Source organism: Diceros bicornis, chromosome 21 (genome assembly GCF_020826845.1).
Source record: "Diceros bicornis minor isolate mBicDic1 chromosome 21, mDicBic1.mat.cur, whole genome shotgun sequence".
In the NCBI taxonomy this organism is placed as follows: Eukaryota; Metazoa; Chordata; class Mammalia; order Perissodactyla; family Rhinocerotidae; genus Diceros; species Diceros bicornis.
This window is the reverse complement of record NC_080760.1, coordinates 6,196,176-6,222,137: the sequence shown is the minus strand read 5'-3', so window position 1 is coordinate 6,222,137 and position 25,962 is coordinate 6,196,176. Positions and strand designations below refer to the sequence as shown.

The following is a 25,962-nucleotide window of genomic DNA, read 5'->3' as shown; positions in this document are numbered from 1 at the left end:
TTTTGAGGAATCTCCACACTGTTTTCCATAGTGGCCGCATCACTTTGCACTCCCGCCAGCAGTGTATGAGAGTTCCCTTCTCTCCACATCCTCTCCAACACATGTTGTTTCCTGTCTTGTTAATTATAACCATTCTGACGGGAGTGAGGTGATATCTCATTGTAGTTTTGATTTGCATTTCCCTGGTAGTTAATGATGTTGAACATGTTTTCATGTGCCTGTTGGCCATCTGTATATCTTCTTTGGAGAAATGTCTGTTCAGGTCTTTTGCCCATTTTTTAATTGGGTTGTTAGTTTTTTTGTTGTTGCGATGCATGAGTTCTTTATATATTTTGGAGATTAACCCCTTATCAGATGTATGGTTTGCAAATATCTTCTCTCAATTTTTAGGTTGTCTTTTCGTTTTGTTGATGCTTTCCTTTGCTGTGCAGAAGCTTTTTAGTTTGATGTAGTCCCATTTGTTTATTTTTTCTATTGTTTCTCTTGCCCCGTCAGACATGGTGCTTGAAAATATGTTGCTAAGACTGATGTCAAAGAACGTACTGCCTATGTTTTCTTCTAGAAGTTTCATAGTTTCAGGTCTTACATTTAAGTCTTTAATCCATTTTGAGTTAATTTTTGTGTACAGTGTAAGGTAATGGTCTACTTTCATTTTTTTGCATGTGGCTGTCCAGTTTTCCCAACACCATTTGTTGAAGAGACTTTCTTTTCTCCATTGTATGTTCTTGGCTCCTTTGTTGAAGATTAGCTGTCCATAGATGTGTGGGTTTATTTCTGGGTTTTCGATTCTATTCCATTAATCAATGTGTCTGTTTTTGTGCCAGTACCATGCTGTTTTGGTTACTATAGCTTTGTAGTATATTTTGAAATCAGAGAGTGTGATACCAGAAGTGAGGTAATTGATGATCTGTGCAAGCATAGTCAAGGTTCATGGCTCTTCATTGGATAAGTGTTCACAAATTGATAGCGTTACCATGATCTGAGGATGGAGTTTTTAGCTCCCTGATGTTAAAGAGGTCACTTATCAAGCATTTGTGCAGGCCCAGTTGATAGGTTGGTGGTCTCAACGGGCCTGAACTGGATGAGGGATCTCAGTTCCTGAAAGAAAACTCTTAACTACTCTGTTTATAAGATGAGGTCAGTTGAACTCGTCCTGGAGGGCCCATGGTTACGTTGGTATATGCGTATATATGCATATGCATGACATTATCTGTATATGTGTTAACTGTAGAGTATACACAAAGCCAGACTGTAGTTAAAGTGGTCAGGACAGATTTTAGTCAGTAATATACCACTGCAATAGGGAAGAGGGAACAGGGTGAACTGAACTCAATTTTGTTGTACAGAGGTGACTGAGCATTTGAAAGGGAGAGTGAGGGAGCAGGCAGGGGGTGAGCATGGGCTCAGAAGAGCCAGGGAGGGAAAAGTTACAGAGTGTTGGTCAGTGCAGTGTGATCTGGCCAGTTGTGTCTGCTAGTTGGAAATGATCAAAGTTTCACTTCTCTCCTCTCACTGAGTCTGGGAGACAGACACCCTGTCCTCTTCTCAAGGAATGGCTTTCAGGACCTTGAGAAATGCAGTTATAGGAGACACATATACAACTCGAAAGGAGAGAGGAAAGATTCACAGTTGTAAGCACTTTTGGGTAAATGCTTTAAGAAAGGGATGGCAGGGGCCAATGATCAAGTGTTGGCCAGAACAGTCAATTCTTTTTGCTGCCTTGAGCATTCTCAGGCAGGCACTTTAAGGCGGCAGGGGTCATCCTAGGGATGTGGATTTGAGGTGTTAGAGACTATGTCAGTGTTTAAGTCTTATAATGTGTATGTGTGGTGAAATCATTTGTGCTGAGAGGTCGTAGTTATTATAGGCCAAGATTGAGGCCTAGTCAAGAAGAGGGCTCAAAGGAGCCTGGCTTGAGTTTGGTCAAGTACAGGATCATATATATAAATAAGATATGTATATTTTTTGAATAATATAAATCTTTATATTGAGTAATATAATATATTGAATTAAATAATATAAATATATATGTAATGAATATATATTGAATGTGTACAAATAACATAAGTATGTGTATATATATTTGAATTAAATAATATAAATATATATATGATTTAAGGAATATTCAGACATAATAACAGAAATTTCCAGAATTAATAAAAGAATCCTATTCTGGATTCAGGCAGCTGAATACATCTCAAGCACAATTAAAAAAACAATCTAGAGCCAGATCCATACAGGGAAAGCAAAGAACACTAAATACAAAAGAAGATATTCAAAGCCCCACAGAGGAACAGAACACTTATGGAGACTTACATTTAGAGTATGATACATTTCTTAACAATGGAAGGCAAGAGAGTGTTGGATTAAATCTTCGAGGTACAGAGAGAAAATAACTTTCAGTGTATACCCAATCAAACCATATCTCAAGATCTGGGGTGAATTAAAGATATTTTTATGCAAACATTTACTAAGAGTATTACCACCAACAAATGTTCATTAAGGATCTTCTGAAGAATGTACTTTAAGGGGGCCAGCCACCTGGTGTAGTGGTTTAAGTTCAGCACATTCCACTTCAGACGCCTGGGTTTGTGGGTTTGGATCCCAGGCGTGGACCTACACCACTCATCAGCCATGCCATGGTGGTGACCCACATACAAAATAGAGGAAGACTGGCACAGAAGTTAGCCCAGGGCTAATATTCTTTGAGGAAAAAACTTAAAAAGTAAAAAAGAATGTACTTTAAATAGAAAAAAATTGATAGAAGAAAAAATGCTAAGATGTAAAAATGGATTGTGAGGATAAAAAAGGGTAAACATCTGAATAAATCATTGAAAGCATGACTTTACCAAATAATAATAATATTGACAATGTATAACTGATGGAGTTAAAAACTAATGACAAGGGAACTTCTGTTTTAGAGGAGACGAGGACAGGAAAGCACTCTTTCTGCACAACTGGACAAAGACAGATAAATTATATGTTTAGAGCATCAGAGAACTTCAGAATCAACCAACTAAAATTCCAGAAAGAAGAAAAACTCTTTTATGTGAGCAAGAGTTTTTATCTTTCTTTCCCCTGCAGGCGTTTTCTAATTCTGGGTGCTTGCCAAGGATCTGGCTTGCTCAGTCAGAGCCTCGGCTAGGGAAAAGAGAAACTAACCAAACTTGTAGTGATTCAGCAGGACTGGTGTGGCAGAGGAAACCTGAGGGCTTTCAGACACACAGCTGCTCTTCCTCACAGCACCTGTGCTACGTTTTGGTGCCACACAGGAATCTGGGGAACTAGGCCAAAAGCTTCCACAAAGCAAAGTGAAACGTCCAGAAGTGGTGGAAGTGGCCTAAGTCAAACATACTGCTAGTCTGACCTTCAGGGAATTGGCCATATTAAGGTAGGAGGCTGGAGAGCTGCGCTGAGATATCTGAAGGGCGTAGCTGAATTTTCTGTGGGCTCCTAAACTTGAGGAGACAGAGATCTACCAGACTTAGAACCAGACACCTGTGCGGGGGAAGGGAGCCCAGCAAACAGGAACAGGGGGAAAGCGGAAGGGCTGGGTTTACTAAAAGTGAGACCCGGCCCCAACTCTGATCAAGGTCTGATTGGACTCAGGTGCTCCAACCTCACTCTGTTTCTCAACGAAGGAAGACAAGGTCATGTGGAGCCTCTCGAGTTACATTACACAGACCTTCCAAAGACACTGGTGAGAGAATGGAAAAGGCAAGCCACAGACTGGGAGAAGACCTTTGCAAATCATATATCTGACAGAACTATAAAGAACTCTCAAAACTCAGCATAAGAAACTCCAAGTTTAAAATGGGCACAGATTTGGATACTTCACCAAAGAAGATACACAGATGGCAAATAAGCACATGTAAAGATGCTCAACATCATTAATCTTGAGAAAAATGTACATAAAAACCACATTGAGATACTGCTACGTACCTATTGGAATGACTAGAATTAAAGAGGATGACCATACCAAGTGTTAATGAGGGTGGAAAGTAACTGGAACACTCCTACATTGCTGGTGGGAACACAAAGTGGTTCAGCCTCTTTGGAAAACAGTTTTAAAGTGTAGTTTGTTATGCTGCTAACAAATTAGCACAAATTTCATGGCTTAAAACAACTCAGATTTATTGTTTTACAGTTCTGTAGGTTAGCAGTCTGACATGGGTCTCCTTCAGCTAAAATCAAGGTGTTGGCAGAGCTAGGTTCTTTTGGGGGGACTCTAAAGGTTAATCCATTTCCTAGACTTTTCAAGCTTCTAGAGACCACCACATTCCTTAGGCTGTGGCCCCCCTCCTCTACCCTCAAAACCAAGAACTCGACATCTCTCTGGCCCTGCTTCCCTTGTTGCATCTTTTTTCTACTCTACTGCTTCTCTTTCCCTTTTAATGTGCTTTGTGATGCACTGGGCCCCTTGGATAATCCAGGATAATCTCCCTATTTTAAAGTCAGTTGATTAGCAACCTTAATTTCATCTGCAAATTTAATTCACCTTTGCCAAGTAAACTAATGTATTCCCAGGTTCCAGGGATTAAGACATCGTTGTGGGCCATGACTTTGCTACCACAAACAGTTTTTAAAATAAAGTTAAACATACACATACCATGTGACCCAGCAATTCCACTTCTAGGTGCTTACTCAAGACAGGAAGACCTATGTTTACACAAAAACTTGTTTGCAAAGATTTATAGCAGCTTTATTCATAGTCAAAAAAGACAAAACTGAAAATAACTCAAATGTCCTTCAACTGCTGGGTGGATAAACTGTGGTACAGTCACACAATAGATACTACATTCAGCAATAAAACAGAAGGAACTGCTGATACAGGCAACAACATGGATGAACACTCAAATCAATGTATTGTGCTAAATGAAAGAATCCAGACTCAAAAGGCCAAATACTGTAGGATTCCATTTATATGATATTCTACAAAAGACAAACCATAGGGAAAGACAACAGATCATTAGTCACCAGGGGTTAAGGGTGGGGGAAGAGATGACTACAAAAGAGCAGCTGAAGGGAGTTCTGGGTGCTGGAACTGTTCTGTATCTCAATTTTGGTAGTTGCACAGCTCTATGAATTTGTCAAAACAGTTGTACAAAGAGGAAAACAAATACATCATTTCTCACTCATCAGATTGGCAAAACTTTAAAAATCTGACAATGCTGACCTGACAATTCCCAGGGCAAGGATGACTCAGACACTGTTGGCGGGAATGGAAATTGTTAAAACTTCAGAGGATGATTTGGCTGCAGCTCGTCAAGTTTCAGATGCACGTCAGCCTCTGGCCCAGCAATCCACTCAGAGGCAGGTGTCCATTCTAGGGAGTCCTCCACACGTGTGCTTGAGGAGACACGCACAAGGATAGTCATTAAATATGCTAGGGGAATCAATTAATTGTGGTTAGTAGTTATTTAAAAAAGAAAGGAAAAAACACATATGGGAAAGAATCAACCCTGCTGGCTACATATATGATTTGAGAAGGTAACTCACTGCTTTGTCTCCTTAATAGTATATAGCACAGACAACATTGTACTAGGAATCCTGAGACAAGCATCTGAGCATTTAGTTCCAACTCTGCCACTACATAGCATTCAGACTATGGACAACTTAACTCGAGAAACCTCACTTTCCATTTCCTGGAAAATGAAGAGTTTAGACTCTACAACCACTAAAATTATTTCCAACTCAACAATTCTATGATTCAATAAGTCAACAATCAAAAATTATATTCCAAAGTACCTATGTTGAGAAACTGTTTTTCCCAGACACCCTGAAATCAGAAACTATCAGAGAAATAGGACATCTTAATATATTGATACATAAAATGGTCCAAATTTCTTGGTATGTCTATGATGAGCGTTTTAATCAAGATCGTAACTCAGAAAGAGCGTATAAACAGCTAAACCCACCATATTGACTTGGGTCACCCTCAGGTAAAACTTATATATCCTCTCCCACTTTAACATTCCAAAACAAATTCAGCATACTAATGAGTCTATCTTGTCAAGTTCAGGTCTGTCTAGCCAAAAGTCATTCATGTATATGGTAAGATATTAACAAAGATAAAATGATGAAGGGCTTTTTGTATTTTTGCCTGTTTCATCTATAAAGATCTTACATTATAATTTAATAGCTTCAGCCTGCTACAATAATTTAAAGAGCCTTTTGAAACTTGTAATATGCCATGTCCAACAGGATCTAGTAAAAAAAATCAGTAGTTCAGAATACAAAAAAGCTTATTTAAAAATTTCATTACTGCCAATACTTACACTTCAAAGACACCAATAACCAACATGTCATTTCTTCCTACTGCAGAATTTAATAGGTTATTAACTTCTGGTATCATCCAAAAGCATAATTAGGATGGTATCATTAAAATGTATTTTTTAAATCAGAAATATTAAAACTAATGATTAAACTATTAAACTAAATGATTAACTAAATATTAAAACTAATGACAACTAACAATCTGTTGTCTTTCCCTATGGTTTATCTTGTCTAGACTATCATATAAATGATAGCCTTCCGTATTTGACCTTTTGACTTTCACCTTGTCAGTCAAATCAAAATTTCAAAATTCTTTTTCCTTGGGCTTTCCAAATCTAAATTCTTACATCTAAATGACTACGGAGACAAAACACACACTACACACTACTTCTAAAATCCTCCTCCTGATCCGATTTTAATTTTAGCACCAACTGCCTAGAAAATCCTTTTGACTGAAACCAAAATTCCGTACACATTATGTCAATCATCAATTGATCAGTCATCAGTCTATGTTAACAGAAGGTGAGTTATTAGGAAGTTACATAATTTGCACCAAAGATTGTTTAAAGCTTCTTTCATTAAATGCAGTTTACAACAATTCACAGGCTTCAAAGTTCGCCTTGCAAATATAGAGTCAATTATCAGAAACCATTAATGCCATTAGGCTTTTCTATAAAAGTGGTCCCAAGGAAGTAGGAACGTTTATTTGTTTAATGAAGGCAATGAGGAGCCCAATAGCCTGAGCCAGAGTTGGGCTCCCACCGCCTGGGGCAGCCTGCCAGGAGCCCCGTGGCCCGCCCCCGACACCGCGCTCCCGCCGTCAGCGGCGGAGATCTCCAAACCGAGCCCGCCGTCCACCACCTACCTCAGCGCTGCCTCCTGCCCAGCGCTCCTCCACACTGTAGAAAGGAGAGCTCCCCAGCGCTGAAAATCCTGGAGAAAGGATCCAGAAACCGCCAATTCCCACCACACAAACCCCTGCAGCACCACCTCCCCACCAGGGACCCCGCCTCCAGTGCGCGCGCCTGGGGCTCTCCAGCTCGCTGGCGCCTCTGCTGCTATGAGCGCCGGTCCTGCGCATGCGCGGGCCTCCGAGGATACAATGGGAACCGCTGGGGGCCAGCCGGGAGGGGGAGAGGGGTTGGAGACCGACTTGTCCCTGAGATGGAGAGCAGTGGCGCTCTGCAGCCCTAGACTCTGCTCTCCTTGGATGAACTTCAGCTCCTGGAGAAGATCTGTCTTCCCTTGAGGCGGCTCCTCCTGTCCTGAGAAGCACGTCACGTGATCTAAAATTTGTTTAAAAAAGGACAATGACATCCTTAACACCCGATGTGTGTTGTGTCCCCAGAAGAATTCTCTGCTTCCCCAGAAGACTAGACAGCGAGCAGCTGGGACCAAGTTCTGACCCGGGAAGGAAGGATGCTGAGTGCGCAGCTGTCTCCCCTACCCTGACTCCTTCCCCTGATCTGTGGCCCTGATGGTGTTGGGGGTGCGTGTAGGTGATGACTCTCAAGTGTTTGCCCATGGTATTACATTTCTTATGGTTTAGTGGTTAAAACGGGAGGCTAGCTGTCAGTTTCTCAGAGGATTTCACTTGCAGAAATGTCTTTGGACAAAGTTTGTTTTCTTCATTTCTGATTTTTAAATTCAATAATAATCAAAATACTTATTTTCTTAATTTCATTGGCATGCTAAAACAAACTTAAGTCATTTAGTTTTCACCAAATTGCCCACATTTTCCTTAAAATTTTGGAAGTATTGCTGTTTGAGGTAAAGAAAGTGTTTGGGAAGAACAATTACCCTCAGATAATATCTTCCCAGGTAAAGGTACAAACACATAGTTAAGAGCCATTTTGAGGTGGCTGACGAATACATCCAGTTTGAGTTCTACAATGGATCGTCCAAAGTAAAGGTTAAATTAGTAATTTTCTGAGGAGTTTGCAAGTAAATGTTCATGTCGCCTTCACCTAATAGGTCTGCTGATTTAAATGAAGGTTGAGCTTAATGATAAAAGTTTTCAAGAGACTGAGAAATATTAAGTAAATGTACTTTAAAAAGAAAAAGTACAAATTAAAGTAATGCCCGCCATTATCCTCTTTAAAACAGAGTCACAGTAGCACTATTGTCAAGGTATGAGAAGGAATAGAAATGCTTTATAAAGTCAATTCTTCACTTCTAAAGGACCTAATGTGATATTCTAGAAGTCTCCATAGTCTTTTAGTCATCTACATTTAAATTGCTCAATTTATGTTTTAAAGACTAATGAATCTGAGGGCAAAATATTCAAGGTCAGTGTTTAATTGTTTTTCGTTGTTGCAAAGTACATGGGTATAAAGTGTGGCTGAAATCCATGGTCTTGGAGAAGAAAAATATACAGAACTTATTTATTACTCTCACAGTGTGTCCTGACTTAATCCTACAAATGTCCCAAGAATAAAGCCTCAGTGAATTCCATTCTGTTCTTAGATATGACATCTTTCATTCGTAATGAATAGTCTCAAATTAGGCTCTAGCTAGTAATTATGTTCCTGATGCAAATAGGCAATAAAAAAGAAGCCGTGCTTGATTAAATTGGGCTCAAGAGGAATACTTAGAACCAATATTTGTTTTTGGCTTTGTTTTTCTTTATCAATTTCTTTCTCCTCAGCAGAGTCAGCAGATAAATGACACAGAAAGCTGAGAGACTGGAGGGCAGGGTCTTGAGGAATATGAGATTTCCTAATCTTCAAGATCCTTTTTATCTTTAAAATTCTATGGTTTTTGCTATTTATGTAGGGGTTCATTTTTTTCATTATTTCTAATAGTGATCATAATAGTGAGACTAACACAACTTAGCACCTGTGGAACACTTTTCAACGTAAAAATTTAAGTTATTCTGACAATTGTTAATATTTTAAAAAGCTGTTAAGAGCTAATCTGATGCTCAGAGGATTTTTAGCGTAGTGAGACTGTTCTGCACGTAATAGTGGCTACATGTCACTATATGTGTGTCAAAACCCATGGAACTGTACAATACAAAGAGTCCTTAAACTAGGGACTGTAGTTCATAATAATGTATTAATAGTATGTCAACAGAAAATAACTTTAAGCAAGGGGCATTGACTGATGGAATTGTGGACTTAAATTTAGTTATACAGATAGCCAACAGGCACATGAAAAGATGTTCAACATCAATAACTGTCAGGGAAATGCAAATCAAAACTACAATGAAATATCACCTCACACCTATCAGAATGGCTATAATTAACAACACAGGAAACAAGTGTTGGAGAGGATGTTAAGAGAAGGGAACTCTCGTACACGGCTGGTGGGAGTGCAAATTAGTGCAGCCACTATGGAAAACAGTATGGAGATTGTTCGAAAAATTAAGACTAGAACTACCATACAATCCAGCTCTTCCACTGCTGCGTATTTATCCAAAGAACATGAAAAAACTAATGTGTAAAGATACATGCATTCATTCATTGTGGGTTTCTGCACTACTACCTCAAGGAGTGCCGCCCCCTCAACCTGAACAGCCACCTGGCACTACTAGAAATGAAAGACATCCCTTCACCATGGATTGGAGGACTCCTTATTCTGACGATGTCAACATTATCCAAAGAGATCAACAAATCCAGTGCAGTCCTTATCAAAATCCCAAGGACATTTTGTGCTAAAATAGAAAAAAACCCATCCTAAGATTCTTATGGAATCTCAAGTAAGCCCAGATACCAAAAATAATCTTGAAAGGAGGTAGTAAGTTGGAGGACTGATTCTTCCTAATTGAAAACTTACTACAAATCTACTGTATCAAAACAGCATTGTCATGGCATAAAGACAGACATATTGACCAATGGAAACAGAATTGAGAGCCCAGACATTAACCCTCACCCATGCGATCAAATTATGTTTGACAAGGGTGACAAGATTATTCAATGGGGAAAAGTCTTTTCAACAAGTTGTACTGGAAAAAGTGGATATCTACATGCAAAAGAATCAACTTGGACCCTTACCTAACACTGTATACAAAACTTTATTCCCAGTGAATCAAAGACCTAAAGGTAAGAGCTAACACTATAATACCCTTAGAAGAAAACATAAGACAAAACATTACAAGATAGGACTTGGTAATGATTTCATGGATATGACACCCAAGGAGCAGGCAATAAAATAAGAAAATACACATGCTGGACTTCATGGATATTAAAAAGTTTTGTGCCTCAAAAGTCATTATCAACAGAGTAAAAGCACAGCCCACAGGATGGGAGACCATATTTGCAAACCATGTATCTGACAAGGGCTTAATATCCAGAATAGATAGAGAACTCCTAAACTCAACAACAAACAACAATCTAAATAAAAATTGAACAAAGTACATGAATAGACATTTCCTCAAAGAAGATCTGCAAATGACCAATAAGCATATGAAAAGACACTCAACATCAGTAATCATTAGGGACATGCAAATCAGAAACATAGCGAGAGACCACCTCACCTTCATTAGGATGGCATTTATCCAAAAAAAAAAGAAGAAGAAAAATACTAGGACCAATGTTGGCCAAGATGTGGACAAAAAGGAACCCTTGTGCACTGTGGAGGGAATATATAATATATAGTTGATGTAGAAATCAATATAACAATTCCTAAAAAAAAAATTTAAAATATAATTATATAGGATCAAGCAATTCCAATTCTGGGTATATACCCCCCAAAGAGTAGAAAGCATGTTCTCAAAGGCGTAGTTCAACACTCATGTTCATAACATCATTATTCATAATAGCTAAAACATGGAAACCACACAAGTATTGTAACTGACGAAGGGCTCACTGCCCAAACACCCCTTAAGCCAACCATGGGCTACCCACTCTTTGTAATAAAGGGAAAAATCTTTATTAAGAAGTTGGCCAGCAAGGAGACAGGAGACAAAGGTTAAATCGTTCTCCCCGATGGGCTGTTGAAAAGGTCTTTTTAAGGAAAAAGGAGCGGGTGCGTGAAGGTTGGGGGCAGTCCTAGGCATTTTGTGCAAGTGCAGAAGATTTTAATGTTCTGTCATACATCCTATGTTCAAAAGGTGGTGTTCTTAACATGATCGGCAGGGGAGTTCTTGGTCTCCCAGGTTATCCGCCAGTCACTTGTGCAGTAGCGGTTTGAGTCTTGCCAGCTGTCTTGTAGTCTCACTGGCTCAGAGCTGTTGAAATTTGCTCAAGGAGGAAAAACGGAGTTTCTGAAAAACAACTCACGGCCCAAGATTAGATCCTTAGTAAATATCACATGGGACATGGTTTAAGAAAGTAGTCTCCAGGAGACCGTTGATAAAAATCTGGCTGGGGCCCCATTTTATTTTGGGCTTGGTTTTGAGCCTGGCTATGGTATCAGTCCAGGCATGTATGGATGAGCAAAATGTGGAATATACATACAATGGCATATTATTCATTATTAACAAAGGAAGGAAATTCTAAGATATGGCACACCGTAGATGAACCTTCATGATATTACTCTAAATGAAATAAGCCAGTCACAAAAATACAACCTTGTGTGATTTCCCTTCTATGAGATTCCTGAAATTGCCAGATTCAGAGAGACAGAAAGTAGAATGGTGTTTGTCAGAGGCTGGGGCGAGGCGGAATGGGGAGTTTTTCATGAATGAGTGTAGAGTTTCAGTTTTGCAAGATGAGAAGAGTTCTGAAGATGGATCGTGGTGATGATTGCACAGCAATATTAATGTCTTCAATACACTTAAAACGTACTTAATGTATCTATGGGGCCTGATGACTTGTCGTGGCCAAGCACATGCTTGTACTGTTGCACATTTTACCCTTCACTGTACAGTTGGCAAACTGGCCCAGAAAGAGGCAAGTACTGTCCCAGACCACAGGAGGTGGTCAGAGTCCTGAAGACTAGAGAGATCTCCAGCTTCCTTGGCCAAGGCTCCACCCCTTCCCTCAGGTTTCCTTTGGCAATGAGAGGCATTAAGATCCTAGGGGATTGCTGCCCACCCCTCTCCATATGGGGTCATTTTCCTCTCCTCATCATCGAATGTGCACAAGCACACCCACTCTCACTGACTTCTCATGTGGGGACCACGGAGGTGCAGTCAAGAAAGAGCCAACACCGGGGAAGTGACAAGAGGCAGGAGGGAGAGAAGTTGCAGGCAACTCTCCCACGGGGCAGTAACATCTGTTCTCCTAGATTCGTGTGCAGGGGCCCAGAGATGGGCAGAGGAATCCCTAAGGTTCCTAGGTGTCTACCTGTTCCAGACCCATCCCTGGCCCAGCCTGGGGAGCACAGGACTGGGGTCCTGCAGTCCACCTCTGTGGTCACCCAGAACTGTGATGAGCCCATCCTCCCCCTTGTGTAGGCATTGGGAAGAGGAGAGAAGACCTCAGTGAGGGTCCTCCTGTATAAAGTGGAGTGCATCCAGTGGGTGACTCCAAGTGTTCCATGCACTCACAACATGTCTGTTGGACTGGGTTCTCTGTCGATGACCTACTGTGCTCTGAAACCCTGAGTAAATGCTTTCCACCCCCTGGAGATCCTTTAGAACTGAGGCGGCTTGGGGGCTTGGATACATGAGAACTGGGGATAAGGAAGAAGATGCCAGAGCACTGGACACCAAGTCCAGAGTCCAGGGAGAAGAGTAATTCTTGTGGGAACCTCAGGGTCCTCATCTGGAGGTAGGGGGAATCATTGTCCTGGGGGAGGTTAGGATGCCTCAGGAGTGAAGAGGACACCTGGTGGGGGACAGCAAGAGTGGGGGAAAGTAGGATCCCGAGATTGCTCCCACTCTCTCGAAGCCAACAGGTCCTGCTCCTTTAACCCTGGGACCCTGGAGAGCCTCTGCTTTGAGGATACCTGAAGAAAGGTTCCTTTCTGTTTGGTGGAGTTCCTCCCTGGGTTGCAGTGGTAGTGCTGGACACCAGGGGGTGGGCAGCCTCTTGTGTCAGTGGTGGCCAGTGAGTTTTTTGATTTTTTTCTTTTCCGGTTGTATTGAGATATACTTGATATACAGCACTGTGCAAGTTAACACTGCTGTGTGGTATATTTGAAAGTTGCTAAAAGAATAGATGCTAAAACTTCTCATCCCCAAGAAAAAATGTTTTATTTCTGTTTGGTGATTGATGTGAACTAAACTTATTTTGGTAACCATTGCATAATATATATACATCAAGTCCTTCTGCTGTAAACCTGGAATTTACACGGTGTCCACTGAACTTTGCTAGAGCTCCTGGAGCAGTGATGAGTCAAACAGAAGTCTTTCTGGCTGTTCCCCTGCCTCAGAAACAACTTGTACCTCCTCTTACTAGTGTTCATCTCCACAATCAAAGTTGGTCATAAGCAGGGGGAGGGGTGCAAGATGTTCCCATGTACTCATTCAGCAGCTGTGCACTGAACAGTCACCCTGTGCCAGGTGCCCTGGTGGGGTGAAGTGTAAGATGAAAATGACCAAGTGGTCCCTGCCTGCCAAGAGCTCACAGTCTAGAGGGGAAAGGGACAAAAACAAAGACATGAGAAAGAAAAGAGCAAGTGCTGTAGAGAAACACAGCAGGGGGCTGTGAGGGATGGCTGGGGGTCACTGGGTAGGAGGATCTGAAAGGCCTCACTGGGGTGACATATGATGGGACAAGAATGACAAGAGGGAGCCAGCTCTGCATGAGTCTGGGAGCAGTGTGTCACGGAGATGGCACCACTGGTCCTAAGTCTCACAGGCAGAAGTGAGTTTGGCCAGAAGAAGTTAGAAAGATGGCCAGTGCGGCTGGAGGGAGGCTGAGAGGAGAGAACAGGAGCTGGGGTGGAAGGTAGGGCCAGGTCCTGGTAGGCTGTGTCAGTTACCTTTCTCTTTCTGACTTTATTGCCCCTAACCTTGCATTTCAAAACTACAAATGTTGACTATCTCACAATTTGTGTGGATCAGCAATCAGGCATTTTAGCTGCGCGCCTCTGCTTCAATGAGTTTAACAGGTTGGGGCAGTGGCCTCAACTGAGGCTTGACTAGAGGAAGACTGGCCCCCAAGGTCACTCTCAGCCTTCAGGGTTCAGTTTGGACTGAGAGCCTGAGTTTCTTTCTGTCTGTTGGCCTGGGCACTCCCTTGCTTCTCCCCTCTATAGACCTCCACATTGGGCAGCACCAAAACACCAGTATTTGATTCCTCACTTCCAGGGATTCGAAAGAGTGAGAGAGAGAGAGAGATGGAACATGAGAGAGGGAGTAAAAGGAAGTGAGAGACATTTTTAGTTAAAATTTAGATGAAACATCCCATCACTTTGGTTGTTATTATGTTCAGAAGCCAGTTACTAACCACCTAGTGGTTCCACAGGGATGGCTATATCATAGGTGGGGCTTACTGGGTACCACTGTGGAGGCTGCCCAACTCATAAGCCAAGATGAGGCACTTGGCTCTCATTCTACGTAAAGCAGCAAACGATTGAATGGTTTTATGCCACAGTATGGCAATATCTGAATTTCCATTAGTATTAAACCCCTCATGATGCTGACCTGAAAATGAGGCCAAGCTGGAAGTCACTGTCCCAATATCACATTCCTGGAACCCAGGCCTATTTTGAGTGGTGTTCTGTGCTATCTCCCGCCCCTCCTTGTTATTCTTCCATCTCTAAGTTTGGGCCTTAGGTACATGTGACACCAGCCCAAAGGGGTAACAGATATTATCTCATATACACTGGGTGACGCCCCTAGGAAATAGATTTTGCCTGATCCCCATGGTGCCGATTTGGAGACTCAGGAGGACCTGAGAGACACAGTGACTTTCCCAGGATGCAGAACTGGTAAGAAAAAGGAGATCTGCATTCATCTCTGTCTCCTTAAAGCTAGGACCCTAGTGAGGTTTCCAGGGAGCTGTGGCTAGGGCTGTGTGGGCTTCTTGTGTACAGTTCAGGAGATGACATGGGGGAGGAGGGTGAGCAGACTGGGGGCAGGGGGCAGCTCTGGACAAGTCTGATTGAGGGAAGTGGCCCAGGTAATGGAATCTTGAAAAATGACCTCACTTCCTTGGTCATAGACCTCAACAGATCTTAGAACTCTGATAACCAGGCACCCACAGACCCCCATCCAGCCCACTTGACTGGAGACAGTCAACAGACAAAGATGTTTTGTTGTTGTATCCGAACTTTTGGAGGAGCTGGGCTCAAAAAAGCCCAGAAAGAGAATCTTTTTCGTCATTGCCGACGTTGGCTCAGCCCTCATCCCCGATACCTCTGGGCATCTGGCAGGAGGCAGCGAAAGGTAACAACGGGGCAGCCCAGGAAAGGCTAGTGCAGGCCAGGACACAACTGTGATCCCACCTGATCAGCCCCACACTCCTTGCCCCTCTTTGTGTGTGTGTGCGTGTGTGTGTGTGTGCATGTGTCTGTGTGGAGGGGGGAAGGCAGGGCATGAGGGGTGGGTCATTCCTAGGCAGGAGCTGGCAGTTAGGTGTCGGAAGCCTGGTGGGTCTGTCATGTTCATACAGGGTCATGGCTGGCAGTGTGAGAAGGTGAGCTCTTCTACTCATATGTTACGGAGCCCTAGAGGTTTCATCTCTTTCCCTCCCTGACCACAGTTCTTTGCAGGGATGCCCCTCTGTGCCTGAACTGAGGAGCAGACTTTCTCTTGGGGGTCAGCCCCAGTGGCAGTGTGCAGGCAGCCCCTGATTCCTTCTGGCCAAGCTCCCGGGCTTTGCAGAACTCCTCTCAGGAGGTGGTCGAGGAGCTGCCCAATGGTTTCGACTCCACCAACTCACTAGACAAGGGGCAGGTGCACGAGCCCACCCGCACCATCCAGTGCTGCTCTGAGATGAGAGCAGGAGCAGAGGGTCTCCACACTCAGGACCTTGAGACGCCGGGCTGGGACCAGAACTAGGGCGGGACCAGGCTGGGGCTGTCACTTTTTCAAGCTAAAGGGGATGTACATGCAGGTCACCTTGCCTGGTTCGGAGCTGAGCTGCCGTGACCCTCTTTCCCTTGCCCGGTGTGAGCTTCTGGAGGCCACTGAGGCAGAGCCAGAGGGTAAGGCGGCCTGCAGGCTGGGTATTCCCGGAAGGGAAGTGGGATCTTTCCTGTGTTTGGAAGGACACGTGGAAAGTCAGCTATGTGGGTGAACCTTTCCCTTTATCCCGCTGCAGCGCCAGCTGCAGAGCTCCAGCCGGCGGCAGAAGCAGGGCAGTGGACAGTGGTGGAGGTAGAGCTGGCTCCAGCTCCGTCAATACCACCCCCTCTAGCGCTGGAGCCAGCGTCCCCTCCCTCAGCAGTGTTGGAGCTGGAGCAAGGGCCCACGTCGGCTGCAGCAGGAGTGGGAGCTGCTGAGCTGGAGTCACCTGGACCATCACTTCTAGTGGGAAGTCCATCTCCACCTGTGGCCATTAAGGAGGGTGAGAAGAAGCCTAACCTCACGGCCTTCCCTCCTAAGCTGGTGGCGGAGCAGTTGACCGTGATGGATGCGGTGAGCAGCTGGGCTCTCAGGGCGGAGGGGCAGGCCTTCCCTCTGCCATTAGTGCCCCAGACCTGATCCGGACTCCTATGACCTGGGCCCAAATCCTGGCGCTCCCCCTTACCAACCGTACGACCTGGGCAACTTTCTGAACCCCCAAGGCTTTGCTGTCCACCTGCAGAGGGTAGAGATGGACACTAACAGGACCTGCTGCACAGAGTGGCTGTGCCGGCTCCATGAGGTAGAAGAGACGGAAAGCTGCGTGGGGCCTGGCCCATCAGTGGGGGAGGGGAACTCACTGTGTGCAGCCAGGTCCCTGGTGGCCCAACCGGCTGCTCAGGAGGCTCAACAGCCTCAGCATTTATTAGAGACCTGATGTGTACTTCACTACAAGGGAGACAGACAGAGCCTGTGGTTGTAGCTGCCGCAGGGGAATGTGCATCAGAATCGGAGTGGGACCAGAGCGGGCATCAGGGTGGTGGAAGATGCCCCCTTGGGATGAGCCTAGTTGAGCCACCGTCTGGAGCTTGGAGTTAGCCAGGACGGGCTGGGTGCAAATGCCCCCTCCCTTCCCTGCCAGTATTGGGTTCTGGGTCATCCTGTGCTGGGTGCCCACAGTGGACAGAGAAGAAAACCCAGGGACTCTCACAAGGCTCAGACCACATCCTGAGCTTCCTGAGCTCCAGCTCTAAACCGTGACCCCTGTGCGGCACTTTGGGGGTGGTAGACACGGAGCTGGGGTGTGGCAGGGCTGGATGACACTCCCCCTGTTCCCCAGGAGCTCTTCCGGAAGGTGGTGCCCTCTCAGTGCCTGGGCTCCACCTGGGGCAAGAGGAACAAGCCCGGCAATGAGCACCTGGCACCCACCGTCCAGGCCACCGTCGACCACTTCAGAAGGGTGGTCAGCCTCGTCGTCACCACCTGCCTCGGGGACCCGAACATGACAGCCCAGGACAGGGCGAGGGTGGTGGAGCACTGGATCTAGGTGGCCCAGGTGTGCTGCGGGAGGCCCAGTGGAGCCCTTCTCTGGAGCCTTGGGAACCGCCTCTCCACCTTTATCAGCTCCCAGGATTGCAGTGTGTGGTCTAAGCCCCTGCACAGTCCCTAGGCCCTTCCTGCCAGGGGCCCGCTGACCTTGACTCCAGGTCCCAGCGGGAGGATGCTCACTTCCTCCCTGGCTCCTTCCCTGGGTTGAGCTAAAATCCTCCTCCCTGTGAGTGTTACTCTCTGGGTCCTAAATGTGCCCTTCTGGGGCTCCCTGAGCATCTGTCTCATCCAGGAGGGGAGTTTTAAATAGAAGGGGACTGAAGCTAGAGCAAGCGGGTCTCCAGCGCCCCACCTCACAGCTCATTCTCTTCCCTTCCCCAGGAGTGCGAGATCCTGAAGAACTTCTCCTCGCTCCGTGCTGTCATCTCTGCTCTGCAGAAAACCTCCATAAGCCACCTGAAGAACACGTGGGCGGATGTTTCCCGGTGGGTAGGCCCCTCTCCATAGGAGGATCAGGGTGGATGGGGGATCTCTCGTATGTCTGCCATTGCCCCCTCAGTCACGTGGGAACTCCTGGGAGGCAGCAAATGCTGGGGACAGGGCCTGGGCCTCGGTGGGGGGTCTCTAAGCCTCCCTGGGTCCTTAGTGCACCAGTTCTGCTTCAGGACTCAGTTTTCCTAAATGCCAGGGTTGAGCCACATTGGAGATTTTCAAGTGTTTATGGCAACCGAAATCTACGCCCAGTTGAAACTCAAAGTGGTCAAAACAGAGGTGCTCTGTAGAGCTGGGGAATGGAGACCCCAATGACCAACAGGAGAGTTCCCTCCCCATCCCACGAGACCTTAGCGCTCAGAGGAACCCAGTGAGAACACTCCTCCAGTCTGTTTGAAACTCTCAGGTTTGCAAAGAAAAAGAGTTTGCACTCAGACTCCGCACATCATTCCTAAATTTATCCTTCCTTCTTTCCCCTCCCCTCAGGGAGAGCTCTAAGAAACTTAAGGAGCTCTATAGCCAAGACAAGTCTTTGAGCAGAAAACTGATGACCAAGTTAGAGTGGAGGCTCGGGGTCTGGAAAGAGAGGAGGGAGGTGGGAGGAGGGGGATTGGAAATTCTGTGGTTTTGATTGTTTCCCGCTTGAACGTTCTCTGAAACATTCATGTCTATCTTGTCCAGATTAACAAACAGAGGGATCTGTTTGGTCCATGGGTGGGCGGGGTGTGGTTTGTGGGCAGGAGGCCCTGGTCATGGGACACAGTGGTGTTGGCTGGGCTGTTCCAGGAGGAGTTGCTGAGCTGGCGCCATCAGCAGGTCTCTGGCTTCCATGCACATCCATCCTGATGGATGTAGCTTCTTCCAGGCTGTTGGGTGTTTGGGGTGGGTTTAGCCCTCAGCCTAAACCTGTCCTCAAGAAGCCAGCTCCCTGCCGCTCCTTCTGTCTTCACCAAGTCTCAAAGTGGAGGGCACCCTGCCTACCCCAAGTTTGGGAACGACAGGAGATTCCCATGGCCCAGGTGGACAAACAGTCTGCTCATCCTTGGGTCTGAACATCTGGACCAGAGAAAGATGTGTGTGCATTCTGTGACTCCCCATTGGACCCCTAGAGCAGTCACTTGAGTCAATCACAGGAGTCTCACCTGAGTGCCCAGTTGGCAATGACATATGCCACAGGTGGCTTATGTGAAGAGTCTAGGCAACTGATGGATTCTTAGTGGATACTGCTGAAAGGACCTTGGGATCTGACGTAAATGAGGAAACAGAGCCTCCTGTCACTCCCCTCCCTGTGGATCAGAGTATGCACCTTGGGTGTCCGGTTCCCGAGTGGATAAAGAAAGAGTTCAGGGCAGGGGAATATCCTGAGGGGTTCCTTGGGGAGGAGAAGGCGTTGGCATGGCCTCTGTTCCACCGCGGGGGCCAGACACTCCATGGGACTGGGGCAGGCAGGAGCCACTCAACCAGACTCCCAAGACACCTCTTCATCTCCATCCACGGCTTGGCCCTGGATCACGCTTTGAGAGCTCAGGGGACAGTACTGTGGTCAGTGGTGGGGCGGGGGTTAGGTGAGGATGTTGGAACAGGGCCTCTGGCTGGGAGGGGCAAGCGGCCTCTCCTCTGTGGGCCCCTGAGCTACTCACTGCCCCTGTTTGGGCCTCTGCCTCCTCATCAGGGAAGGGAGGGATGTTGATTGTGTGGTGCAGGCCTCATAGGGTGGTGATGAGATAAGAGGGAGAAAAGGAATGTGGGAGCTTTCCGCCTGCTCCACACGGAGGGGTGAGGGCGAAGACAACGATGACAGTCATATGCCACTGAGTCCTCAGGAGAACCTGTAGGGTAGCTGGAGTTCTCAGACCTTCCAGATGAGGAAAGAGGATTGGGGAGGCCAGGCCACAAGCCCAAGCTCACACTCAGAGTGAGAGTTCGAGCTGGGCTTGTTCTAGAATCACAACACCTTGGAGGATGGAGTGGCATTGCTACCAGTTGACTCGAGTCAGATGTCCAGGGTCGGAGGCCAGTGGTGCTGGAGAGAAATGGGGTGAGGGGAGTATGGCCCGCTGACACTGTCCTCGACCCTGGCAGGAGGGGCCCTCCACGTTTGCCCCCCCGGAGATCATCCCCCAGAGAGTGCAGGAGAAGCAGCAGCAGCAGCAGCAGCAGGTGAGTGTGCCTGTGGGGGAGGGGCTCTTCCCTCCCAGCTGGAGGCCTCAAATCAAGAGAGGAGGGCCCTTCCTCCTGGTGCCACAGTGCCTGAGTCCCCCAGTAGAAGTGACCAGGAGGGGGGCCTGGAAGAGCTGGTGCAGGATGGGTTGTTGTGGGGAGGATCGGGGACCGCATACCCTGTGATTTGCCAGAAGCTGGCGCTGGGAGGTTAGGAGCAGGAGTCTGGTTTTATTGGGCTGTGAAGGGAGGAGGAATTGAGGGGAGGCTGCTGAGGGTCCTAGGCTGCTCCCCGTGGGAACCCTGGGGTGGGCCAGGAGACTGAGGGTGAGAACTTTTCAAGGGAGGGTCTGCAGAGGGTCGACTTGACAGCAAAGGCTCATCTCACCCGAACCCCCATGTGACAGGGTGTCGTCCCCTATCTTGGCACTTTCCTCGGTGACCTGCTGATGCTGCACCTGGCGATGGGTGATTATCTCGAGGTGGGTGAACATGGGGACCAGGCAGGGAGGAGCAGGATCCTGAGCCTGGGGATGCAGGAGCCCCCGAACTGAGCTCTGAGCTCTCAGCAATGGGCACTTCTCTCACGAGAGCCTTGCAGCTGCCCCTGGGAGCTGGGGCATCAGGCCCATCTTAGGGATGAGTGAACAGAGGCTCCGTCTGAGACACCCATTCTGGTTCCCCAGGCTGGGGAAGATCAGAGTTGCCTGATGGCAGAGCTGCGTGAGGTTTTATCTGAGCTGGACTCAGCCTCTCCGTCCCATGCTGCCCATGGTGAGAGAGATGTCGGGTCCCCCCAAGTCAGGCAGCACATAAGTGGCTGAGCAGTCCCCTCTGCCTGAGGCCTCAGCCTCCAACTCTGTCATCAGAGAGGGTTGTGCTGCCAGGTCCCTCAGTGTCACGCCCCTGTCCTCCTCCTCTGGAGCCCAGAGCCCAGCCTAGGTCCAAGTCCTGTTTTCTCTGGATCCCCGGCTCCCTCTTGGGACCTGGCAGTAGTACAACATGATAAGAGGTGGGCATAGGGGGCTACTTAAGCTAGTGGGCTCTGTCTGATGGACTCTGGCTGTCTGCCTTCCAGGGGAATGAGATCAACCTTGAGTAAAGGACTGAAGTAAGCAACTGTGGCACTCCCTGCAGGGGAAGGGAAGGAGGTGGAAATCAGAGACCCTCTGGGCAGAACAGCCCCTGGCTCCACCCCCTGTATCTTACATTGAGTGGAAGAGTTTGATAAGGGAGAAGTGGGAGACCCATCCAATTGTCGGGTGGGTTGAGGGGAGGATGGCTTCAAGGACAACATCCTGGAGGAGGGGCTGATTATTCCCATTCTGAGAACAGGTAGAGCCTGGATGGGACTGGAGGGAAGGATGGTTCCCAGGACTGGTTCCCTGCCCCACTTCTCACCCCCCACAAGGCCCCTGCAGCATCCCCCACGCAGGCCCTGTCTGCATCCTCTCCTTCCCTCTGGCCCCAGGAATACCGAGTCATGAGGGAGATCCTGTTGCTCCAGGTGGCTTCAAAGAATTACAACCTAGAGCCCGAGGATCGATTTGGGGCCTGGTCCCAGGACATGAAGCTGCTCAACGAGAGTGAAAGGTGAGGTAGGGCAGGAGTTGGGTGAGGGCAGGAGTGGACTCTCCCTGTTGGCCAGTCCAGATAGCATGTGTCTATGGCTCCCTGGTCAGCCCCAGGTCTTATTGTGTTGCAACCTCTGGGACACCCAGACTCCAACTGCTGGGCAGGCAGTGGGGGGACACCTGAGGTGTGGCTCCTGGTAGACTCACAGGTCCCTCTCTCTCCTGTAGCTACAGCCTGTCCTGCCAGCTGGACCCCCAGGCCTAGTTGGCCTGCAGAATACTCAAGGCTCAGAAGAACCGGCCACCATCAAGGTCAGGGGTGAGTGAGTGTCTGGGCTGGGGGGACTACTCCTAGGGTTTCAGTAAAGTGAGCTAAGCGTGGCCTTGGGAAGTTGGACAGCTGGCACTGAGATCCCAGCTCCACTACTGAGCAGTCCTGTGACTGGGGTGACTCTCTTCAGCTTCCTGAGACTCCGTTTCCTCTTCTGTGAAATAGATGATACTAAATGATCGCTCATGTGACAGGGACAAATGGGGTACTGGTGGCTGACAGCACTGAGCACAGGGACTGGAGCACCCAATGCAGTGGGGACAGGTTGCAGGGCCATGATTCTGAGGGACGCCCTTCGAAGATAACCCGACTCTTCTACTCAGCCCCCAGGCCCCAACACCGAGCCCTGTACCCGTGGCCGATCACAGCCCCATCCTCATCAGCATGGACACAGCTGGGACGCTTGCGATGCACCGGGCCAGCTCCTCCCACCTAACGGGAAGGGGAGAATTGTAAGCTGATTCCTGGGGCCTCCTGAGGCCCAAGAGAGTGGGGACGAACCCACCCCAGTTCCCTGATATCTCTACCTCAGCACCTCATCACCCATTGGGGAGGGACAGTAGTTATGTGTTGTAAATAATAAATGCCATATTTGAATATTGTATTAAAGTCCTGTTCCCTTTACAGCCTGGGAGTTGTGGTGTGGTTCCATTGCTTTCTGTAGGCATGTAAGGGAGACACAGAAACTCACATTTCTCCTTGAATCAAGAACTCTTCCGGGTCATCAGCTTATTGTACGTGGGAGAAGGGAGAAGGGCCAGGCCCTTCCCTGGCTAGTGGGGACACTCCCAAGTGCCCCTAACCCAGAGGACAAGTTCATTTCAGTATCATTCAGCTGCTCCCAGAGCAGACACAGCCCGCTGCCCGTTCTCTTGGGATTTAAATGTTGAAGGTACTTTCACAGGCAGAGCAACAACCACTGAAATGTGGGTGTCTTTAAAACAGCACTACCCAGGACCATGTCATGTCACAGGCAGGGGCTGCCTTTCTACATTCTGGAGGAAGAGGGAATAGTTTCTGCTTCTCTTGTGGAGGTTTCTTTTGAGCAAATTTAGGAACTTGTAGTTTTCTAGTTCAATCTCTGGAATTGCATCAGCTGTAAGTGGGGAAAACAATGTAAAAAGATCAAAACTTGCACAGGGAGAGGACAAGGTCCGAGGAAGGTCATTTGCAAATGGTCTAAAAGCAGGCAGGACTCTCCCTCCTCAGGCCTCTCTAGGGTCTCCGTGTTCACCACTGACCTAGGTTTGAATCCTGCTGGCATCCTTGTCCAGGACTGTGAATTCCTTTTCCTGCTCGTTTTGAATCCATAGGGAAAGATTTGCGACACAGCTTTTAAGGCTACCGCAGGGCCTTATTCCATTCACATGACTGCTTTCTGTGAACTAGGATTTTCAGCACCCTTGCCTTCCTTATGCAATACCCTTTAGGGCAGAAATTCCCCAGAAGGTCTCCAGCCTCTCTCTCAGGTTCATCCTGGCTCCTCCTCCCTGGCTTGGCCTGATGGTCATGGGTGAGCTCTGCTTTGACAGGATAAGGGACCACAATCCTGGACTGTGAGTGACCCTACACTCTCTCTTGCTGTCCAGGGTGACTTCTGATCCCATGTCATTCTGAGGTCCATGGTCTCAGACAATCTTCCAGTTTATGCACTCAGTGTTGGTGTTACCATCTCGTCCAAAAGGGGCAATTGGGTCCGAGCCCTTGAAGTGTGTCATCCCTGGGTTGCTCTGTTTTTTTCCCCACTCGTGCTGTGGTTACATCACAACCACCTGTTGGGGTGTGATTTCTGTTGGGAGCTTTGAAAGATGAAGCATGAGAGGGGTGTGGGGTGTCCAGCAGGGAATGCCACAGCACTGATGATCCATGGACATGCATGAACAGCCTTATCAATTAAAATACTGAAATGTTTCCCATCTAGTGTTGAACAGACACTGCTCTGAGCTCACACCGAGAACCCACCCCATGACTAGGAACTTTCAAAGGGTTACCACGTGGCATTTTGAACCTCATCCCTTAGGAACACCCTGAAGACAAGGGCCAGATGAATTGCTTGGCACTTGTGAGTTATCCTCTCCTTTCTGATGCCTACAAGTGTCACCTAGACACACAGGCTGGATTCCTCCAGGAAGCTTCTCAGGACAGCCAGAAGCTGAGGCTGAATCCTGGTTCCCAGCATCCCAGACCCTTCCTGACATGGCACAGCCATCTAGTAAAGTCTTTTGGTAACAGAAAGACTGGGAAGGCTGTAATTCCCTCCAAAGAGAAAGAGAAGAGCCAATAGTGAAAGCTTGATCCCTCACATAGAAAATTAAATCCCAACAAGCAGTGGGTTCTTCACAGATTACTGATGCTGAAAAGGTCTCTTTTGATGACAGCTCGATCCCCCAACTGCCATGTCCATCTTCATGAATCAAATTTCCAACACATATGGATCTAAAAACCTGAGGGAAATCTGGTATTTCCTTAGATGCAACTCTGAATTAACATGCAACAAAGAACATAAAAATGGAGACCTAGAAGTAAATATCTAATTTGAGGACATAGACATAAAAGCAATTTTGAAATAATATTTTGTAATCTATTGGAATATTACACAAAAAGAATAATCTACTTTAAGTAGGTTTTACTGTGACTGTGAGGGGAAAAACTGAATAATCCCCTGACGTTGATAACTCGCTGCTGACTTTCAAGTACAAATAAATAACGTAAATAGTAAAGGAAGAGGAGAGAACAGCATGAAAAAGGAAGATCTTGCTCTCCTCACCTGAAACCCAACCTCTCACCTCAGAAAGAAACCGCTGTCAATATTTTCTGTGTCACGCAGTGGAGTTTAATAAAAGTATTGGTATATGTTAAAATTTCAAGAGCTCAAAGCAAGGAAACATTAGGGAAGCTGCCAAGAGACCTCACTGAGATGCCTGCTTCATTTCATCTGCTCTCTGGACGTCCTCCTTGGCCCCTCACTTTCTCTGCCTCGCTAGCAAGTCTGTCTGTCATCAGTGCTATCACCAGTCTCTCTCCTGTGCTCTTCACTGCCCTCTGCTCCTTCTTGATACCTTCCTCAGTCACCAGAAATTGTTGGCAGTGGAGCTGTGGAATGCCCAGATCAGCTCCTGGAATCATCTCTGCCAAATCTGAAGACCGGCAGGAGTGGGCATGGGACCTGGAGTGCAGACCATCTATGAGCACACCTGGCAGGGATTCACCTGTGTGACTAGGTGCAAGTTTTTGCAACGCTTTGGCAAGATTGAAAGGACTTACCAGTTGTCTTGCACTGCTGCAGGCCTGGAGTCCTTGTGGTCTCTCGGGCCAGCAGACCTGGTGGGGCTGGTCCAAGGTGTCCTCCCAGAGATCTGTCATTGCCAGGATGGGATAGGATTCTAGTAACCGGCCTCTCGAATATGTCACTGGACAGCCTCAAAGGGATGGAGATGCTTAAACCAGGCTTTGGTTTAGACTGGTTCCCACAGTCACGCTGCTTCCTCTGTGAAGACTATCATCAGTGACTATCATCCTTCTTTTCCTCTTATTCTACAAAAATAAATCATGAAAGTGGGTCAAATGATAAAGGAAGCCTGCCTTTTTAGGACAATTATCCTGACTGTTTTGTACTTCCACCCTCCCTCTATCCTCTGGGGATAGATCTGACCTGTGTCCCGGGATGTCATCAGGCAGATTTGCATCAAGAACAGAACGCTCAAGGTCAAAACTCAAGGCTACTCCAGATCATTTCTCCC

General features: G+C 46.9%; 1 protein-coding gene and 1 long non-coding RNA gene across 16 annotated transcripts in view; one reads left to right on the top strand and one right to left on the bottom strand.

The window, feature by feature from the left end:
• Window positions 1-4,846: 4,846 nt before the first annotated feature.
• Window positions 4,847-10,187, bottom strand: LOC131419441 (uncharacterized). Of its 3 annotated transcripts, XR_009223248.1 has the most exons (3): window positions 9,833-10,187; window positions 7,142-7,562; window positions 4,847-5,349 (listed from the first exon to the last, which is right to left on the bottom strand). It is a non-coding gene; the product is annotated as an uncharacterized LOC131419441 (long non-coding RNA). The 3 variants fall into 3 exon arrangements; XR_009223247.1 differs by lacking the exon at window positions 9,833-10,187 and having other exon boundaries at window positions 7,142-7,793; XR_009223246.1 differs by lacking the exons at window positions 7,142-7,562; window positions 9,833-10,187 and adding an exon at window positions 6,279-6,499.
• Window positions 10,188-15,239: 5,052 nt separating this feature from the next.
• Window positions 15,240-25,962, top strand: part of LOC131419429 (ral guanine nucleotide dissociation stimulator-like) — a 303,875-nt gene continuing 293,152 nt past the window's right edge. For 5 of the 13 annotated variants that reach the window (XM_058564498.1, XM_058564500.1, XM_058564502.1 and 2 more), the window contains exons 1-3: window positions 15,240-15,496; window positions 16,167-16,257; window positions 16,374-16,690. In XM_058564498.1, the coding sequence (XP_058420481.1) occupies window positions 15,359-15,496; window positions 16,167-16,257; window positions 16,374-16,690 (546 nt within the window). In that variant the 5' untranslated portion in view covers window positions 15,240-15,358. Of the gene's footprint in view, window positions 15,497-16,166; window positions 16,258-16,373; window positions 16,691-16,859; window positions 17,429-18,046; window positions 18,151-20,239; window positions 20,324-20,724; window positions 20,800-21,395; window positions 21,546-21,788; window positions 21,911-22,119; window positions 22,211-22,545; window positions 22,570-25,962 lie in introns of those variants that run through there. The other 8 variants (XM_058564491.1, XM_058564492.1, XM_058564494.1 and 5 more) reach the window with 8 other exon arrangements.